This window comes from Ranitomeya imitator, chromosome 1, assembly GCF_032444005.1.
Source record: "Ranitomeya imitator isolate aRanImi1 chromosome 1, aRanImi1.pri, whole genome shotgun sequence".
Classification (NCBI taxonomy): Eukaryota; Metazoa; Chordata; class Amphibia; order Anura; family Dendrobatidae; genus Ranitomeya; species Ranitomeya imitator.
Window position 1 is genome coordinate 783,076,891 of NC_091282.1, and position 16,824 is coordinate 783,093,714.

The window sequence follows — 16,824 nt, forward strand, 5'->3', positions numbered from 1 at the left end:
ATTAGTAAATACCACATTGTTGTTATGTTACCTGTTACATGTGGTAGATATGTTACAATGTTTCAATATTCATCCATGCATTACCTTAATATGCTGAAAATACACAAGAGGAATATGGGGTTCACAAACGTCCCGTGCAGTGCACCCCTCCAGGTCCCTCTGCTGCAGGTCTTCTGTGTGAACCTGTGTCTGGAAGTTTCAGTGTATTTCTGGAGCAGCACATGATCAGAAGTGACAAGCCAAAGAGTTACTCAGCCCCTATCTCAGGTTTCCAGAGGGGCGATTACAGGACCCATCTCCCCTTGTTACATCAGTCTGCAGAGTGGAGCCCTGGGCATGAGCTCCCCAGACTGGCACAGGGGCTAAACCTGCAATTGCATCACTGTGTGTCTGCCCTGAGAAAGAGCCCATATATGGAGACGTTACTGGGAGAGAAGAACTAATAACTCGGTGTATTCCCCAAATCCTGGAACCTGGGGGAGAGGTCATCACCGAAAACACAAATCTGAGAGAACTTCACCCCTTACCTAATGATAGAAACATCACTGGAAACAAGAAATCAGCACACAAGATCAGAGAAGGAAACTACAATGCAACTGCCCCCATGTAATCCCCAGGTCACAGGTTTATCAGCCAGCAGTAAAGGTCTCAGCCCCATCCAAAAGGAGCAGTATTGTAGTAGTTTTATTCTTGTACATAGGGGGCAGTATAATAGACTAGTAGTTATATTCTTGTACATAGGAGCAGTATAATAGCAGTTATATACTTGAACGTAGGGGGCAGTATTATAGTAGTTATATTCTTGTACATAGGGGCAGTATTATAGTAGATATATTCTTGTACATAGGAGCAGTATTATAGTAGTTATATTCTTGTACATAGGGGGCAGTATTATAGACTAGTAGTTATATTCTTGTATATAGGGGCAGTATTATAGTAATTATATTCTTGTACATAGGGGGCAGTATTATAGACTGGTAGTTATATTCTTGTATATAGGGGCAGTATAATAGCAGTCATATACTTGAACATAGGGGGCGGTATTATAGTAGTTATATTCTTGTACATGGGGCAGTATTATAGTAGTTAGATTATTGTACATAGGGGCAGTATTATAGTAGTTATATTCCTGTACATAGGAGCAATATTATAGTAGTTATATTCTTGTATATAGGAGCAGTATTATAGTAGATATATTCTTGTACATAGGGGCAGTATTATAGTAGTTATATTCTTGTACATAGGAGCAGTATTATAGTAGTTATATTCTTGTACAGTGGGGCCAAAAAGTATTTAGTCAGTCAGCAATAGTGCAAGTTCCACCACTTAAAAAGATGAGAGGCGTCTGTAATTTACATCATAGGTAGACCTCAAATATGGGAAACAAACTGAGAAAAAAAAAATCCAGAAAATCACATTGTCTGTTTTTTTATCATTTTTTTTGCATATTATGGTGGAAATAAGATTTCTGGCTCTCACAGACCTGTAACTTCTTCTTTAAGAGTCTCCTCTTTCCTCCACTCATTACCTGTAGTAATGGCACCTGTTTAAACTTGTTATCAGTATAAAAAGACACCTGTGCACACCCTCAAACAGTCTGACTCCAAACTCCACTATGGTGAAGACCAAAGAGCTGTCAAAGGACACCAGAAACAAAATTGTAGCCCTGCACCAGGCTGGGAAGACTGAATCTGCAATAGCCAACCAGCTTGGAGTGAAGAAATCAACAGTGGGAGCAATAATTAGAAAATGGAAGACATACAAGACCACTGATAATCTCCCTCGATCTGGGGCTCCACGCAAAATCCCACCCCGTGGGGTCAGAATGATCACAAGAACGGTGAGCAAAAATCCCAGAACCACGCGGGGGGACCTAGTGAATGGACTGCAGAGAGCTGGGACCAATGTAACAAGGCCTACCATAAGTAACACACTACGCCGCCATGGACTCAGATCCTGCAGTGCCAGACGTGTCCCACTGCTTAAGCCAGTACATGTCCAGGCCCATCTGAAGTTTGCTAGAGAGCATTTGGATGATCCAGAGGAGTTTTGGGAGAATGTCCTATGGTCTGATGAAACCAAACTGGAACTGTTTGGTAGAAACACAACTTGTCGTGTTTGGAGGAAAAAGAATACTGAGTTGCATCCATCAAACACCATACCTACTGTAAAGCATGGTGGTGGAAACATCATGCTTTGGGGCTGTTTCTCTGCAAAGGGGCCAGGACGACTGATCAGGGTACATGAAAGAATGAATGGGGCCATGTATTGTGAGATTTTGAGTGCAAACCTCCTTCAATCAGCAAGGGCATTGAAGATGAAACGTGGCTGGGTCTTTCAACATGACAATGATCCAAAGCACACTGCCAGGGCAACGAAGGAGTGGCTTCGTAAGAAGCATTTCAAGGTCCTGGAGTGGCCTAGCCAGTCTCCAGATCTCAACCCTATAGAAAACCTTTGGAGGGAGTTGAAAGTCCGTGTTGCCAAGCGAAAAGCCAAAAACATCACTGCTCTAGAGGAGATCTGCATGGAGGAATGGGCCAACATACCAACAACAGTGTGTGGCAACCTTGTGAAGACTTACAGAAATCGTTTGACCTCTGTCATTGCCAACAAAGGATATATTACAAAGTATTGAGATGAAATTTTGTTTCTGACCAAATACTTATTTTCCACCATAATATGCAAAAAAAATGATAAAAAACAGACAATGTGATTTTCTGGATTTTTTTTTCTCAGTTTGTCTCCCATAGTTGAGGTCTACCTATGATGTAAATTACAGACGCCTCTCATCTTTTTAAGTGGTGGAACTTGCACTATTGCTGACTGACTAAATACTTTTTTGCCCCACTGTATATAGGGGCAGTATTATAGTAGTTATATTCTTGTACATAGGGGGCAGTATTATAGACTAGTAGTTATATTCTTGTACATAGGAGCAGTGTAATAGCAGTTATATACTTGAACGTAGGGGGCGGTATTATAGTAGTTATATTCTTGTACATGGGGCAGTATTATAGTAGTTAGATTCTTGTACATAGGGGGCAGTATTATGGTAGTTATATTCTTGTACATAGGGGGCAGTATTATAGTAGTTACATTCTTGTACATAGGGGCAGTATTATAGTAGTTATATACTTGTACATAGGGGCAGTATTATAGTAGTTATATTCTTGTACATAGGGGCAGTATTATAGTAGTTATATTCTTGTACATAGGGGGCAGTATTATGGTAGTTATATTCTTGTACATAGGGGGCAGTATTATAGTAGTTATACTCTTGTACATAGGGGCAGTATTATAGTAGTTATATTCTTGTACATAGGGGGCAGTATTATGGTAGTTATATTCTTGTACATAGGGGCAGTATTATAGTAGTTATATTCTTGTACATAGGGGCAGTATTATAGTAGTTATATTCTTGTACATAGGGGCAGTATTATAGTAGTTATATTCTTGTACATAGGGGGCAGTATTATAGTAGTTATATTCTTGTCCATAGGGGCAGTATTATAGTAGTTATATTCTTGTACATAAGGGGCAATATTTTTGTAGTTTTTTTCTCCTATTTTACAACACCAATGACTGCTGAAAGTTATTCTCTACCAGTGACAATATCTATTGTTTGAAGAACCTGATTCCTCTGTGGACAGATGATCTACAGCAGCTGCTCTCAGCGACACAATGGGCTAATGTCGGAAACACCACGCATTGTCTAAGCAATGTAACCAAATATAACAGAAGAATGGTGGGATATGTAGTGGATGGAAATGGTAGGACATCCAGTGTCCTTGTAGAGAAAGTTATGGTGAAGGACAGTTGTGTATAATAACAGCAACTAGATAGACAGATAGATAGATAGATAGATAGATAGATAGACAGATAGATAGATAATACATAGATACATAGAAAAATACATAGATAGAAGATAGATAGATACATAGATGATTGATAGATAGATAGATAGACAGATAGATAGATAGATAGATAGATAGATAGACAGATAGATAGATAGATCATACCTTAGAAACAGATACATTCTATAACATATTGCACAGTAACTATTAAATGTTAATTTGGTCTTTGTGGATTTTTTTTTTACTCATCAATAAAGGTTGATTTAGTCAGGATCAGGATTTGCTGAGGCTCCTTCTAGAACACGGTGTTGTAAGGACTTTCATCCTTAATGCTATAATCTAGAACTGCAGGTCAAGGTCACCGCTGAGCAATGCATTTCTATACATAATGGCAGGGACTTTAAAAAATAATTTACTTTCTGCACAATCCACCAGCACCATGGCTTTAAAATGCTTGAAGCCAAGGCCATGGATGCCATCTTTGAGGCCCTCAGGTTAAATCTGTTTCTTGTCTTGTACAGGTTAGATACTGCTGTGCTTCAGACCTCAAGACCTCTGCCAAATAAGAAGACACAAGTGTTACAAATTGCTCAGGGACATAGCATGTGGGGGGTCTTTTAAAACTTTTGCATTGGGGCACAAGAAATTCTAGATCTACCTGTGAAGGTGGCAGGGCCATATTACTCTGTGTCTGGATTATACCATCACCTGTCTGAATTAGCAAACATTTGTGTAAGTGCTATGAATCTAAGCAGAGCAGAAACAGTGGGACAGGAACACAAACCAGTAGTGGCAAATGGGCACAGATGGGGGTGCATTATACTATGGGGGTGCATTATAATACCATGGAGTGCATTATACTACTATAGAGGTGCAGTACATGCATTATACTGCTATATATGACTATGGGGTGCATTATACTGCTAAGGGGTGAATTATACTACTATGGGGGTGCATTATACTGCTATATATATATACAGATATATACAGTATATATATATATATATATATATATATATATATATACACACATACAGTACAGACCAAAAGTTTGGACACACCTTCTCATTTAAAGATTTTTCTGTATTTTCATGACTATGAAAATTGTACATTCACACTCAAGGCATCACAACTATGAATTAACACATGTGAATTATATACTTAATAAAAAAGTGTGAAACAACTGAAATTATGTCTTATATTCTAGGTTCTTCAAAGTAGCCACCTTTTGCTTTGATGACTGCTTTGCACTATGCACTATGAAGTGCATTATACTACTATGGATAATTATGGGGTGCATTATCTATCTATATATATAATTGTCTAAGGGTTTTTCCGTCTGTCTGTCTGTCTGTCCTGGAAATCCCGCGTCTCTGATTGGTCGAGGCCGCCAGGCCTCGACCAATCAGCAACGGGCACAGCGACGATGATGTCATAAAGGACGTAGACATCTCACGTTTCTGATTCAGCGACGGGCACAGTATCGATGTAGATGTCATAATGGTTGCCATGGCGACGATGATGTCATAAAGGTTGCCTCGACCAATCAGCGACGGGCACAGTCTGCCGCAAATTCTGGAATCATCATTGTCCATATACTACGGGGACATGCATATTCTAGAATACCCGATGCGCTAGAATCGGGCCACAATCTAGTACTACTATATACGACTATGGGGTGCATGATACTTTTATATATGGCTATGGGGTGCATTCCACTACTATATATGACTATGGGTTGTATTATACTACTATATATAACTATAGGGTTGTATTATACTGCTATATATAACTATGGGAGTGCTTATACTACTATAGATGACAATGGGGTGCATTATACTACTATGGATGTATAGGGTGAATTATATATTACTATATATGACTATAGGGTGCATTATACTACTATAAAGAATGGGAGGTCACGTGGGAGCAGGATGTAGGACATTATTACAGTAGGGGCTAATTATAGGATATTATTTTTGAGGATACTGTTTTTAGTGTGGGGAAGGATAGGTCCCGTTACTGTGCAGGGCAACAAATTGGAAAAAAATTGGGGAATGTGATATTTTATTACTGTGTTTTACTGTATATACTGTGATAACTGTTATTTTTGGCAGAGACGAGACCTTGCTGGAAGAAGTGATGGCGGTCTCTGCTGGATGAAGCCAAAGGACTTCAACTAGAGACATCACCGGTGAGTCAGTGTGTTACCTGTACACTGACGCTAAACACTGTATACTATATACAGAGGTCCTGTGTATAATCTCACTGGTGATCCCTGTATTACCTGTACACTGACACTATATACAGAGCTCCTGTGTTTAATGTCACTGTGATCCCTGTATTACCTGTACACTGACACTATACACAGAGCTCCTGTTTATAATATCACTGATGAGCACTGTATTACCTGTACAGATACTATATGCAGAGCTCCTGTGTGTAATCTCACTGGTGATCCCTGTATTACCTGTACACTGACACTATATACAGAGCTCCAGTGTTTAATGTCACTGTGATCCCTGTATTACCTGTACACTGACACTATACTCAGAGCTCCTGTTTATAATATCACTGATGAGCACTGTATTACCTGTACAGATACTATATGCAGAGCTCCTGTGTATAATGTCACTGGTGATCCCTGTATTACCTGTACACTGACACTATATACAGAGCTCCTATGTAAAATGTCACTGGTGATAACTGTATTACCTGTACACTGACACTATATATAGAGCTCCTGTGTAAAATTTCACTGGATATCACTGTATTACCTGTACACTGACTTTATACACAGAGCTCTTGTGTATAATGTCACCGGCGATCACTGTATTACTTGTGCACTGACACTATATACAGAGCTCCTATGTATAATATCACTGGTGATCACTGTATTACCTGTACATTGACACCATATACAGAGCTCCTGTGTATAATGTCACTAGTGATCACTATATTATCTGTACACTGACACTATATGCAGAGCTCCTGTGCATAATGTTGCTGGCGATCCCTGTATTACCTGTACACTTAACATTATATACAGAGGTCCTGTGTATGTCACTGGTGATCACTGTATTACCTGTACACTGACACTATATATAGAAATCCTGTGTGTAATGCCACTGTTGATCACTGTATATTACCTGTACACTGATACTATATGCAGAGCTCCTGTGTAAAATGTTACTAGTAATCACTGTATTACTTGAAGACTGACACTATACACTGCGTACTATATACAAAGCTACTGTGTATAATGGCACTTATGGTAAAATTAGCATTGTGGGTTTTTTTATTAATGATCAGCACTGTAGTATTCAATCACTATGTGGTTTGGTCATGGTGTGGCGGTATTTGTTTCTTGTATGTGGTATTATTGGGTCACTATGTGCAATCTATTAGGGTATGTGCACACGTTGCGGATTCTCTGTGGAACCGCAGCGTTTTTTGAGATGCAGAAACGCTGAAGATGCGCAATTGATTTACAGTACAATGAAAATCAATTAGAAAAAAAAATGCTGTGCACACTTTGCGGAAAATCTGCTGCGGAAACGCTGCGGTTTAAAAGAAGTAGCATGTCACTTCTTTTTTGTGAATCTGCAGCGTTTTTGTACCCATTCCATTATAGAAAACCGCAGGGGTAAAAAAAACCGCAGCAAATCCGCAATAAAACCGCAGCAAAAACGCACAAAAAACGCTGCGGAACCACACAAAAAAGCGACAAATCCGAAGGTGCGTTTTCTGCCAGGAGAGGCAGAGTCCGCACCAGAAATTCCTAAGTCTAATCCGCAACGTATGCACATAGCCTAAAGGACAAAGCAAAAAGTGGTACAGAAAAGGCTTGTAAAACAGTATAAACCACTTTAAACTAGCAATAAATTATTATGAATTTAGCTATAATGAATACCAGAAAAACCTATTCACAAAAATATATACCCAAATATAGTAAATAATTATAAATCTTTATTAAACAAAATTAAAGAGACTCTAAAAGATTTTTTCCATAGGCACTAGGGCGACAAAACAGTAAGAAGAGATGAATATGCTAACATAAAAAGAGACAACACATCAGGTAAATATAAGAGCAGTACATGAGAAAATAATTATCTATATATTAATTGAAAGACCTGATGTGTCAACATCTACAGATCAGTCAACAGGCTGAATGTGTGAAGCATACAATGAAGCAATGCGATAAGATATAATTAGACCATGTAAATACCTGTGGTCATCTCCTCCTGCTGGACTGGCGCCAGATCCCAGCACGTGTTTCGGCACATAGCCTTCATCAGGGGGTGTGGCATCAGACCAGCAGGAGGCACTCTAAATACTGCCCCTAACCAATAAAGAAGTGCAACATGTCAAAATGTATAGAGGTCATATGGGGCACATGTGACTGGTCAGCATTGCACAAGATCGACCCCCCACCACGTCATCCGAGCTGGTCAGACCAAGTGACGCGAGCGTGACCGCGACCATGTGACTAGCACATGATCGCGGTCTGGTCTGGTTGTTTCTTATATGTGGTATTATTTAGTCACTATGTAGTGTTAATATATGGTCCAGCCATGGTGTGTTGGTATTTGTACTTGTATGTGGCATTACTATGTGGTGGTTATATGTAGTCTGGTCATAGTGTGGTGGTAATTGTTCCTTGTATGTGGTATTATCCGGTCACTATGTGGTGGTAATATGTGGTCAGGTCGCCGTGTGGCGGTATTTGTCTCTTGTATGTGGTAATATTTGGTCACTATGTGGTGGTAATATATGGTCCGACCATGGTGTGGTGGTATTTGTACCTTATATGTGGTAGTATTCAGTCCCTATGTGGTGGTAATATGTGGTCTGGTCATAGTATGGCGGTATTTGTTTCTTGTATGTGGTATTATCTGGTCACTTTGTGGTGGTAATACGTGGTCTGGTCGTGGTGTGACACTATTTGTTCCTTGTATGTGATATCATTGAGAATTTAAAAAAATGTATGTTACTTATTACCTTAAAGAAACAAATAAAAATATACCTGAGGCTATGTGCATACGTCAGGATTTTCTGCAGAATTTTCCTGAACAAAACCGGACTTTTTTCTGCAGGAAATTCGCATGCATTTTTTTCGCGGAGCTTTCCCAATGCAATTAAATAGCGGTAAAAACTCAAAAAATCCGCAAAATTAATGAACATGCTGTGTTTTTTTACTGCGATGCGTTTTTTTGCAGAAAAAAACGCAACATATGCACAAAACATGTGGAATGCATTAAAATGATGAGATGCATATGCTTGTGTTTTTTAAGCGTTTTTATTGTGTTTTTATAGCGAAAAAACGCGAAAAATCCTGAACATGTGCACACAGACTAAAAAGAGAATTGGATATTTTAAGAAATGTTTAATAGGATACAGTAGAGTAGAGCCCAGCCAAAAAAGTCTACCATGTCGTGGTGGCAGCTTAAAAAATCTTTTAGCCAAAACAAAAGCTGAAGGCCTTGTATGTGATCTGGTGATGGGAATTGTTAGGCTGCCGTCACACTAGCAGTATTTGGTCAGTATTTTACATCAGTATTTGTAAGCCAAAACCAGGAGTGGAGCAAATAGAGGAAAAGTATAATAGAAACATATGCACCACTTCTGTATTTATCACCCACTCCTGGTTTTGGCTACAAATACTGATGTAAAATACTGACCAAATACTGATAGTGTGACGGCAGCCTTAAGGTACTGTCACATTAAGCAACTCTCCAACGAGAACGACAGCGATCCGTGACGTTGCAGCGTCCTGGATAGCGATCTCGTTGTGTTTGACACGCAGCAGCGGTCTGGATCCCGCTGTGACATCGCTGGTCGTTGCTGAAAGTCTGGAACTTTATTTGGTCGTCAGGTCGGCGTGTATCGTCATGTTTGACATCAAAAGTAACGATGCCTGCAATGTTTTACATGGAGCTAACAACCAGCGAGAATGATAAGTACGTCACTGGATCGCTCCTGCATCGTTCTGCTGTTGCCGGTGTTTGACGTCTCCTAGCGACCTAAACAGTGATGCTGCAGCGATCGGGATCGTTGTCTATATCGCTGCAGCGTCACTAAATGTGACGGTACCTTTACTGTGTGACTGGTGAGAACGCGGTGCAGAAGTGGAGTATTTCCAAGATTGTATGGTGGTAGTGTAGAGATTTGGAGGCGGAGCTGGGGTGGAGCCTGGGCAAAGTCTCAAGGGGGCCCGAAAATGTTGCCGGTTTGGGGCCCTGAAATTCCTGGTGGCAGTCCTGCATGATCCCCAGCATAAAATTTTTAGCAGCCCTCCTTCTATGACATGCCATTAATAATCCTCTAGAGCAGGAGCCTTTGCACTCACAGGCACCGGGACCCAGATATTACTGCTGCCATTGCACCCCTGTCATGGGGTGAATAGATGAAGGACATGACTGAGCATTTTGGGGGTCTTGCTTTGATCTTTAGTCATTATATACACTGTGTACACCCCTGGCAGTAGGTCTGGCGATTAAGATACCATCAGGTTTACAAGCTGGGCAGTGTCCACAAGCTGCAGGCTCCACTCCTCAGATCTGACATTTCAGCTGCCTCCATGTCAGCAGCAGCATCTAAGTTTAGCAGAATGGAATTCCAGATTTCACAAGGCCAAATATAAGTCTGTTAGAAAAGATGAATCTAACAAGCCTCCATCCTGCAAAATAAAGTTCCTTCCTTAGTATTGTATCCACCTTCAATATCCCTGATAACCAATACAAGCTCCAAGAGGATGTAACAACAATCAGAAAGCACAAATATTTATTATTATTATTTATTGTTATAGCGCCATTTATTCCATGGCGCTTTACATGTGAATATTTACATCTGAACCCTATGTTTAACCACGTAGTGATCGAGCCACTTTGTATGTTAATGACTTAGACTCATTTTTCAAATTTGACCACTGTCACTTTATGAGGTAATAACTCTGGAACGCTTCTACGGATCCCAGGGATTACAGGATTTTTTTTCCGTGACATGCTGTACTTCATTTTAGTGATTAATTTTGGTCGATATGATTTGCTTTTATTTATCAAAATATAAAAAAAAATGTAAAAAAAAATTGACCATTTTGCAATTTTCAAACTTTGATTTTTTTATGCCCTTAAATTAGATACAGTAGTTATACCACACAAAATGGTCAATAAATAACATTTCCCACATGTCTACTTTACATCAGCACCATTTTTAAAAAAAAAATTTCTGTCAGGAAGTTGGAAGGGTTAAAAGTTCATCAGCAATTTTCTGTTTTTCCAACAAAATTTACAAAACCTACAGTATTTTTTTTTTAGGGATCACAGTACATTTAAAGTGGCTTTGAGGGACCCATATGACAGAAAATATGGCTCAAGGTACTCAAAACCACATTCAAGAAGTTTATTAACTCTTTAGACGCATCAAAGGAATTAAAACAATGTGGAAGGAAAAAAAAAATGAAGTTTTACTTTTTCCCGCAAAAATGTTCCTTTAGCCCCAAATATTTCATTTCCATAAGAGTAGAAGGAGAAAATGGACCATAAAATGTGTGGTCCAATATATCCTGAGTACGCTGATACCCCTTATGTGGTGGAAAACTACTGTTTGGGAGCTCGGAAGGGAAGGAGCGCTATTTGACGTTTGGAGTGGAAAATTGTCTGGATAGTGGCACCATGTCGCGTTTGGAGAGACCCTGATGTGCCTAAACAGTGGAACCCCCCCACAAGTGACCCTATTCTGGAAACTAGACCGCTCAAGAAATTTATCTAGAGGTGTGGTGAGCATCTTGAACCAACAGATGCTTCACAGAATTTTAAAAACATTGGACCGTGAAAACGAAAAATAACATTTTTCCCAAAAATATTGTTTTAGCCTCAAATGTTTAATTTTCACAAAGGTTACTGTAGAAAATGGACCATAGAATTTGTTGTGCAATTTCTCCTGAGTACAGGTATCGCCCATATGTGCTCAGAAACTTTTGTGTGGGCGCACAGCAGGGCTAGGAAAGGAATGAGCGCTATTTGATTTTGAGGTGCAACATTTTCTGTAATAGATTGTAGACGCCATGTCACATTTGGAGAGCTGCTGAGGTTCCGGAACAGCAGAAACACCCACAAGTTACTCCACAACCTGTAAATTAAGTGGGCTCTCCTCACTATACATGTAGTAATACCAAACATGTGGACGCTTACTGCAGACTAGGCATACTGTTGGGCTCAGGAGGAAGGGGCATTTAGATTTGCGAGCACAGATTTTACTGGATTTGTTTTGGTGGGAGCCATGTCACTTTTCCAGAGCCTTTGAGCTATCAGTAAGCCCCTATATTTCTGTTAGCAGATGACAAACCTGAGTGAGCACTTATTTTTTGTGGGTTGAGTAGAAGCTTTTATTGGTGCCATTTTGAATCACATTTATCCTGTGTTTTTACACTGAGCACTTACATCAGGGTTCCATCTAAATTTACAAAAATACGTTATTTTCATAAAACACCCGAGGTATCCATTCACTATAATGAGGTAGCAAGGTTACTTTGGACTTCTATCTGACCTCTGTTCAGTGGTCTCCTTCTTTTCACAGGTAAACGTCTAAAAAAAATAGACACCACCAGATCGTAGGCCAGACAGCGTCCACAGGGTCCCCATCTGCTTCATTTTAGGGTTTCATCTGAATTCCGTATTTCAGGTAAATACACAGAAACCCTATTGTAAGCGCTCAGTGTAGAGCGCAGGATAAATGTGAGCCGAGCTTTATTGCGATCTTTGTGAGGTAGAATAAACAAATCAAGAGCAGGTTAAGAATTGGTTTTATTAATTTTTTTTTAACGCCGTTCCTGGTGTGGTATAAGTGATTAGGTGACTTTATTACTTTATACTTTGATTGGGTGCAATTACAACGATACCAGATTTATATCGGTTTTTACGTTTGGCTGATGTCACACAGTAAAAGACACTTTTTTTTACAAAAACAAGTTTTGCATCACTATATTTTGAGAACTGTAATTTTTCCATATTTCTGCTGACAGAGGCAAGGGAGGGCTTGTTTGTTTTGCGGAACAAGCTTATGTTTTTATTGGTACGGGCACATAACATTTCTTGATCGCTTTCTTTTCCGATTTTTGGGAGACAGAATGATCAAAATCTGGTGACTCAGATTTTTTTTTTTTTTAATGCCATTCACCGTGTGGTAAAATTGATAAGACAGCTTCTACACAAAAACAATTTTATAGAAAAAAATATTGTTTTTGCATTGCTGTATTCTGAGAGCTATAGCTTTTTATTTTTCCACTGATGGAGCTGTATGGCGACTTGATTTTTATGGGACACCATGACATTTTAGCAATTCCATTTTCATTTACATTGGTCTTTTTGATTGTATTTTATTCCTTTTTTTCCAGTGGTTTTATGAAAAGCATAGTTTTTGACAATTTTTTTTTTAATACGGAGTTCAGTGTAGAGGTTATCTAGTTTGATAGTTTTATAGATCAGGACGTTCTGGATGCAGCGATGCCAAGTATGTGTAATTTTATTTATTTATTTTTTTAACATAAATATTTTTATTTATTGGTGTAATATTTTTTGTTCTTTTGTTGTTGTTTTTTGCTTTTTCACTAATGTTTTCAATCTTCTTAACATTTTTACTTAGCCACTCTATGGACATTGACTTTTTATTCTGATCACTGGTCTCATGAATTGCAATACACATGTACTGCAAGGCATGAGACCTGTGCTATTCGATAGGAAAATCACCTGTTAGAACCTGCCTATGGCTGTTTCTAAGATGCCTGTACCTGGCACACCAAGAGGTCATTGTTTGAACCTCCGAGTGCCATGACAACCATCGGCTAACCGTGATTTTGTCACAGGGGTGCCAATGGGGGATGACAAAGGGAGCACACTCCCTCTAACAACCTTCCAAATGCCAAGATCGATAGCCCTGGCTGTTACTGCAGGAGCTCGGCTGTCATCTGTGCCAAGCTCCCGGCGGTGATCATGTGGAGAAGTGTTGATATTTCAGCATTCGCGGCGATCACATGCTGTGATCGGTCAGTCAGATTGACTGTCCGATCACAGCAATCAGAGAGCAAGAACAGCTGAGCTGGGGCTCTGCATCTCTAGCCATGCCACTCAGCTGTATGTGACAGCTGTCAGCACAGAGCTGTCACTGTACGCTTCAACACAGTGACATTTTAAATGTATGACATACAGCACATAACACATCAAGACGTGGGAACTCACACCTTCTCATGAAATGCCATGTTCGTCATTGGTCATAGAGGGGTTAAATAAAAATGTTAGTTACCATGTAAATCCAGCAATAGTGAATAACAGAGAGTGCAGCTCTGGGGTATAATACAGAATGTAACACAGGATATGTAATGTAATGTAATGTATGTACACAGTGACTGCACCAGCAGAATAGTGAGTGCAGCTCTGGAGTATAATACAGGATGTAACTCAGGATCAGTAATGTAACGTATGTACACAGTAACTGCACCAGCAGAATAGTGAGTGCAGCTCTGGGGTATAGTACAGGATGTAAATCAGGATCAGTAATGTAATGTATGTACACAGTGACTGCACCAGCAGAATAGTGAGTGCAGCTCTGGGGTAAAATACAAGATGTAACTTATGATCAGTACAGGATCAGTAATGTATGTACACAGTGACTGCACCAGCAGAATAGTGAGTGCAGCTCTGGGGTATAATACAGGATATAACATAGGATCAGTAATGTAATGTATGTACACATTGACTGCACCAGCAGAATAGTGAGTGCAGCTCTGGAGTATAATACAGGATGTAGCTCAGGATCAGTAATGTAATGTATGTACACAGTGACTACACCAGCAGAATAGTGAGTGCAGCTCTAGAGTATAATACAGGATTTAACTCAGGATCAGTAATGTAATGTATGTACACAGTGACTACACCAGCAGAATAGTGAGTGCAGCTCTGGAGTATAATACAGGATTTAACTCAGGATCAGTACAGGATCAGTGATATAATGTAACTAGATGGTGGCCCGATTCTAACGCATCGGGTATTCTAGAATATACATGTCCACGTAGTATATTGCCCAGCCCCATAGTATATTGCCCAGTCAAGTAGTATATTGCCCAGCCACGTAGTATATTGCCCAGCCACGTAGTATATTGCCCAGCCACGTAGTATATTGCCCAGCCACGTAGTATATTGCGCAGCCACGTAGTATATTGCCCAGTGACGTAGTATATTGGCCAGCCACGTAGTATATTGCCCAGTCACGTAGTGTATTGGCCAGCCACGTAGTATATTGCCCAGTCACGTAGTATATTGCCCAGCCACGTAGTATACAGCACAGAGCCATGTAGTATACAGACTTAAAATAAAAAATAAACATATACTCACCCTCCGTTGAAGTCCTGGCCCTGTGTGCGGTGCATGCGGAAGCTTCCGGTCCCAGGGTTGGTATGGGCGCAGGACCTGTGATGAGGTCGCGGTCACATGACCGTGACGTCATGGCAGGTTCTTGTCACATACCATCCTTGCCACCGGAACCTGCCGCTTGCATGGAGCGGTTACCGGAGCGTCGCGAGGAGCGGGAAAGGCGCCGGAATGTGAGTCTATGATGATTTTTTATTTTTTAAATTATTTTTAACATTAGATCTTTTTACTATTGAGGCTGGGTAGGCAGCATCAATAGTAAAAAAGTTGGACACAGGGTTAATAGCAGCGCTGATGGAGTGCATTACACCGCGGTCCATTAGCGCTGCGATTAACCCTGTGTGAGCGCTGACTGGAGGGGAGTACGGAGCGGGCACTGACTGCGGGGAGGAAGGAGCGGCCATGTTGCCGCCGGACTGCGCCCGTCGCTGATTGGTCGTGGCAATGGTCGTGGGCGTTTTGCCACGACCAATCAGCGACTTGGATTCCATGACAGACAGAGGCCGCGACCAATGAATATCCGTGACAGACAGACAGACAGAGGGACAGACAGAAAGACAGAAGTGACCCTTAGACAATTATATAGTAGATGTATGTACACAGTGACTGCACCAGCAGAATAGTGAGTGCAGCTCTGGGGTATGATACAGGATATAACTCAGGGTCGGCGAAGGATAATTTCTGTAAATTTTAGCATGAGTAACTTATAATATGGTAACAGGTAAACCAAGGCTTTAAGAACAAAGCTGACTGACAAAAGTTGCCATGATTAAATTCCAATAGTTTTCTATGTTATTGGCTGAAGTAAAGCCCCATGAACATGGCGCCTCTTTAATAAGTCATCTGTGACTTGAGCATGTGGAGATTCAGTTACCTGACAATGCGGCTACTTCACCAGGTCACATCACAGAAGAGGAAGGGACCCAGGATGATGTGCAAAACCCCCAATAGGAGAAGACCTTAAAGGGAACCTGTCACCCCCAAAATCGAAGATGAACTAAGCCCACCAGCATCAGGGGCTTATCTACAGCATTGTGTAATGCTGTAGATAAGCCCCCGATGTAACCTGAAAGATGAGAAAAAGAGGTTAGTTTATACTCACCCGGGGGCGGTCCCGGTCCGATGGGCGGCGAGGTCCGGTGCCTCCCATCTTCATAAGATGACGTCCTCTTCTGGTCTTCATGCTGCGGCTCAGGCGCAGGCGTACTCTGTCTGACGTGTTGAGGGCAGAGGAAAGTACTGCAGTGCGCAGGCGCCGGGAAAGGTCAGAGAGGCCCAGCGCCTGCGCACTGCAGTACTTTGCTCTGCCCTCAACAGGACAGACAGAGTACGCCTGCGCCGGACAGGTTCCCTTTAAGAAAGAGGCTCTTGTGTCCATGTACTGGGACATCCAGGTCTGTGTGTTGACCATCACTGTAAGTACTGTGCCTTGTAGGGTTAAATCATGATGGGCCTGAAAAATAAAACAAAATAAGACTCCCAGAGCAGAGTTAGAGGCAGCACATGGATTACTACTAGCCCAAAGTAAATATTAGGGGCAGAAA

At 40.7% G+C, this 16,824-nt stretch overlaps 1 protein-coding gene across 4 annotated transcripts in view; it reads right to left on the bottom strand.

The window, feature by feature from the left end:
* ASB2 (ankyrin repeat and SOCS box containing 2) overlaps window positions 1-16,824 on the bottom strand; it is a 57,005-nt gene that overhangs the window by 40,032 nt on the left and 149 nt on the right. For 2 of the 4 annotated variants that reach the window (XM_069737204.1, XM_069737214.1), the window contains exon 1: window positions 85-327. Coding sequence is in view for 1 of the 4 variants with exons in the window: in XM_069737186.1 (XP_069593287.1) it covers window positions 4,274-4,298 (25 nt within the window). In the remaining 3 variants the exon portion in view is untranslated. Of the gene's footprint in view, window positions 1-84; window positions 385-4,273; window positions 4,413-16,382; window positions 16,734-16,824 lie in introns of those variants that run through there. The other 2 variants (XM_069737186.1, XM_069737195.1) reach the window with 2 other exon arrangements.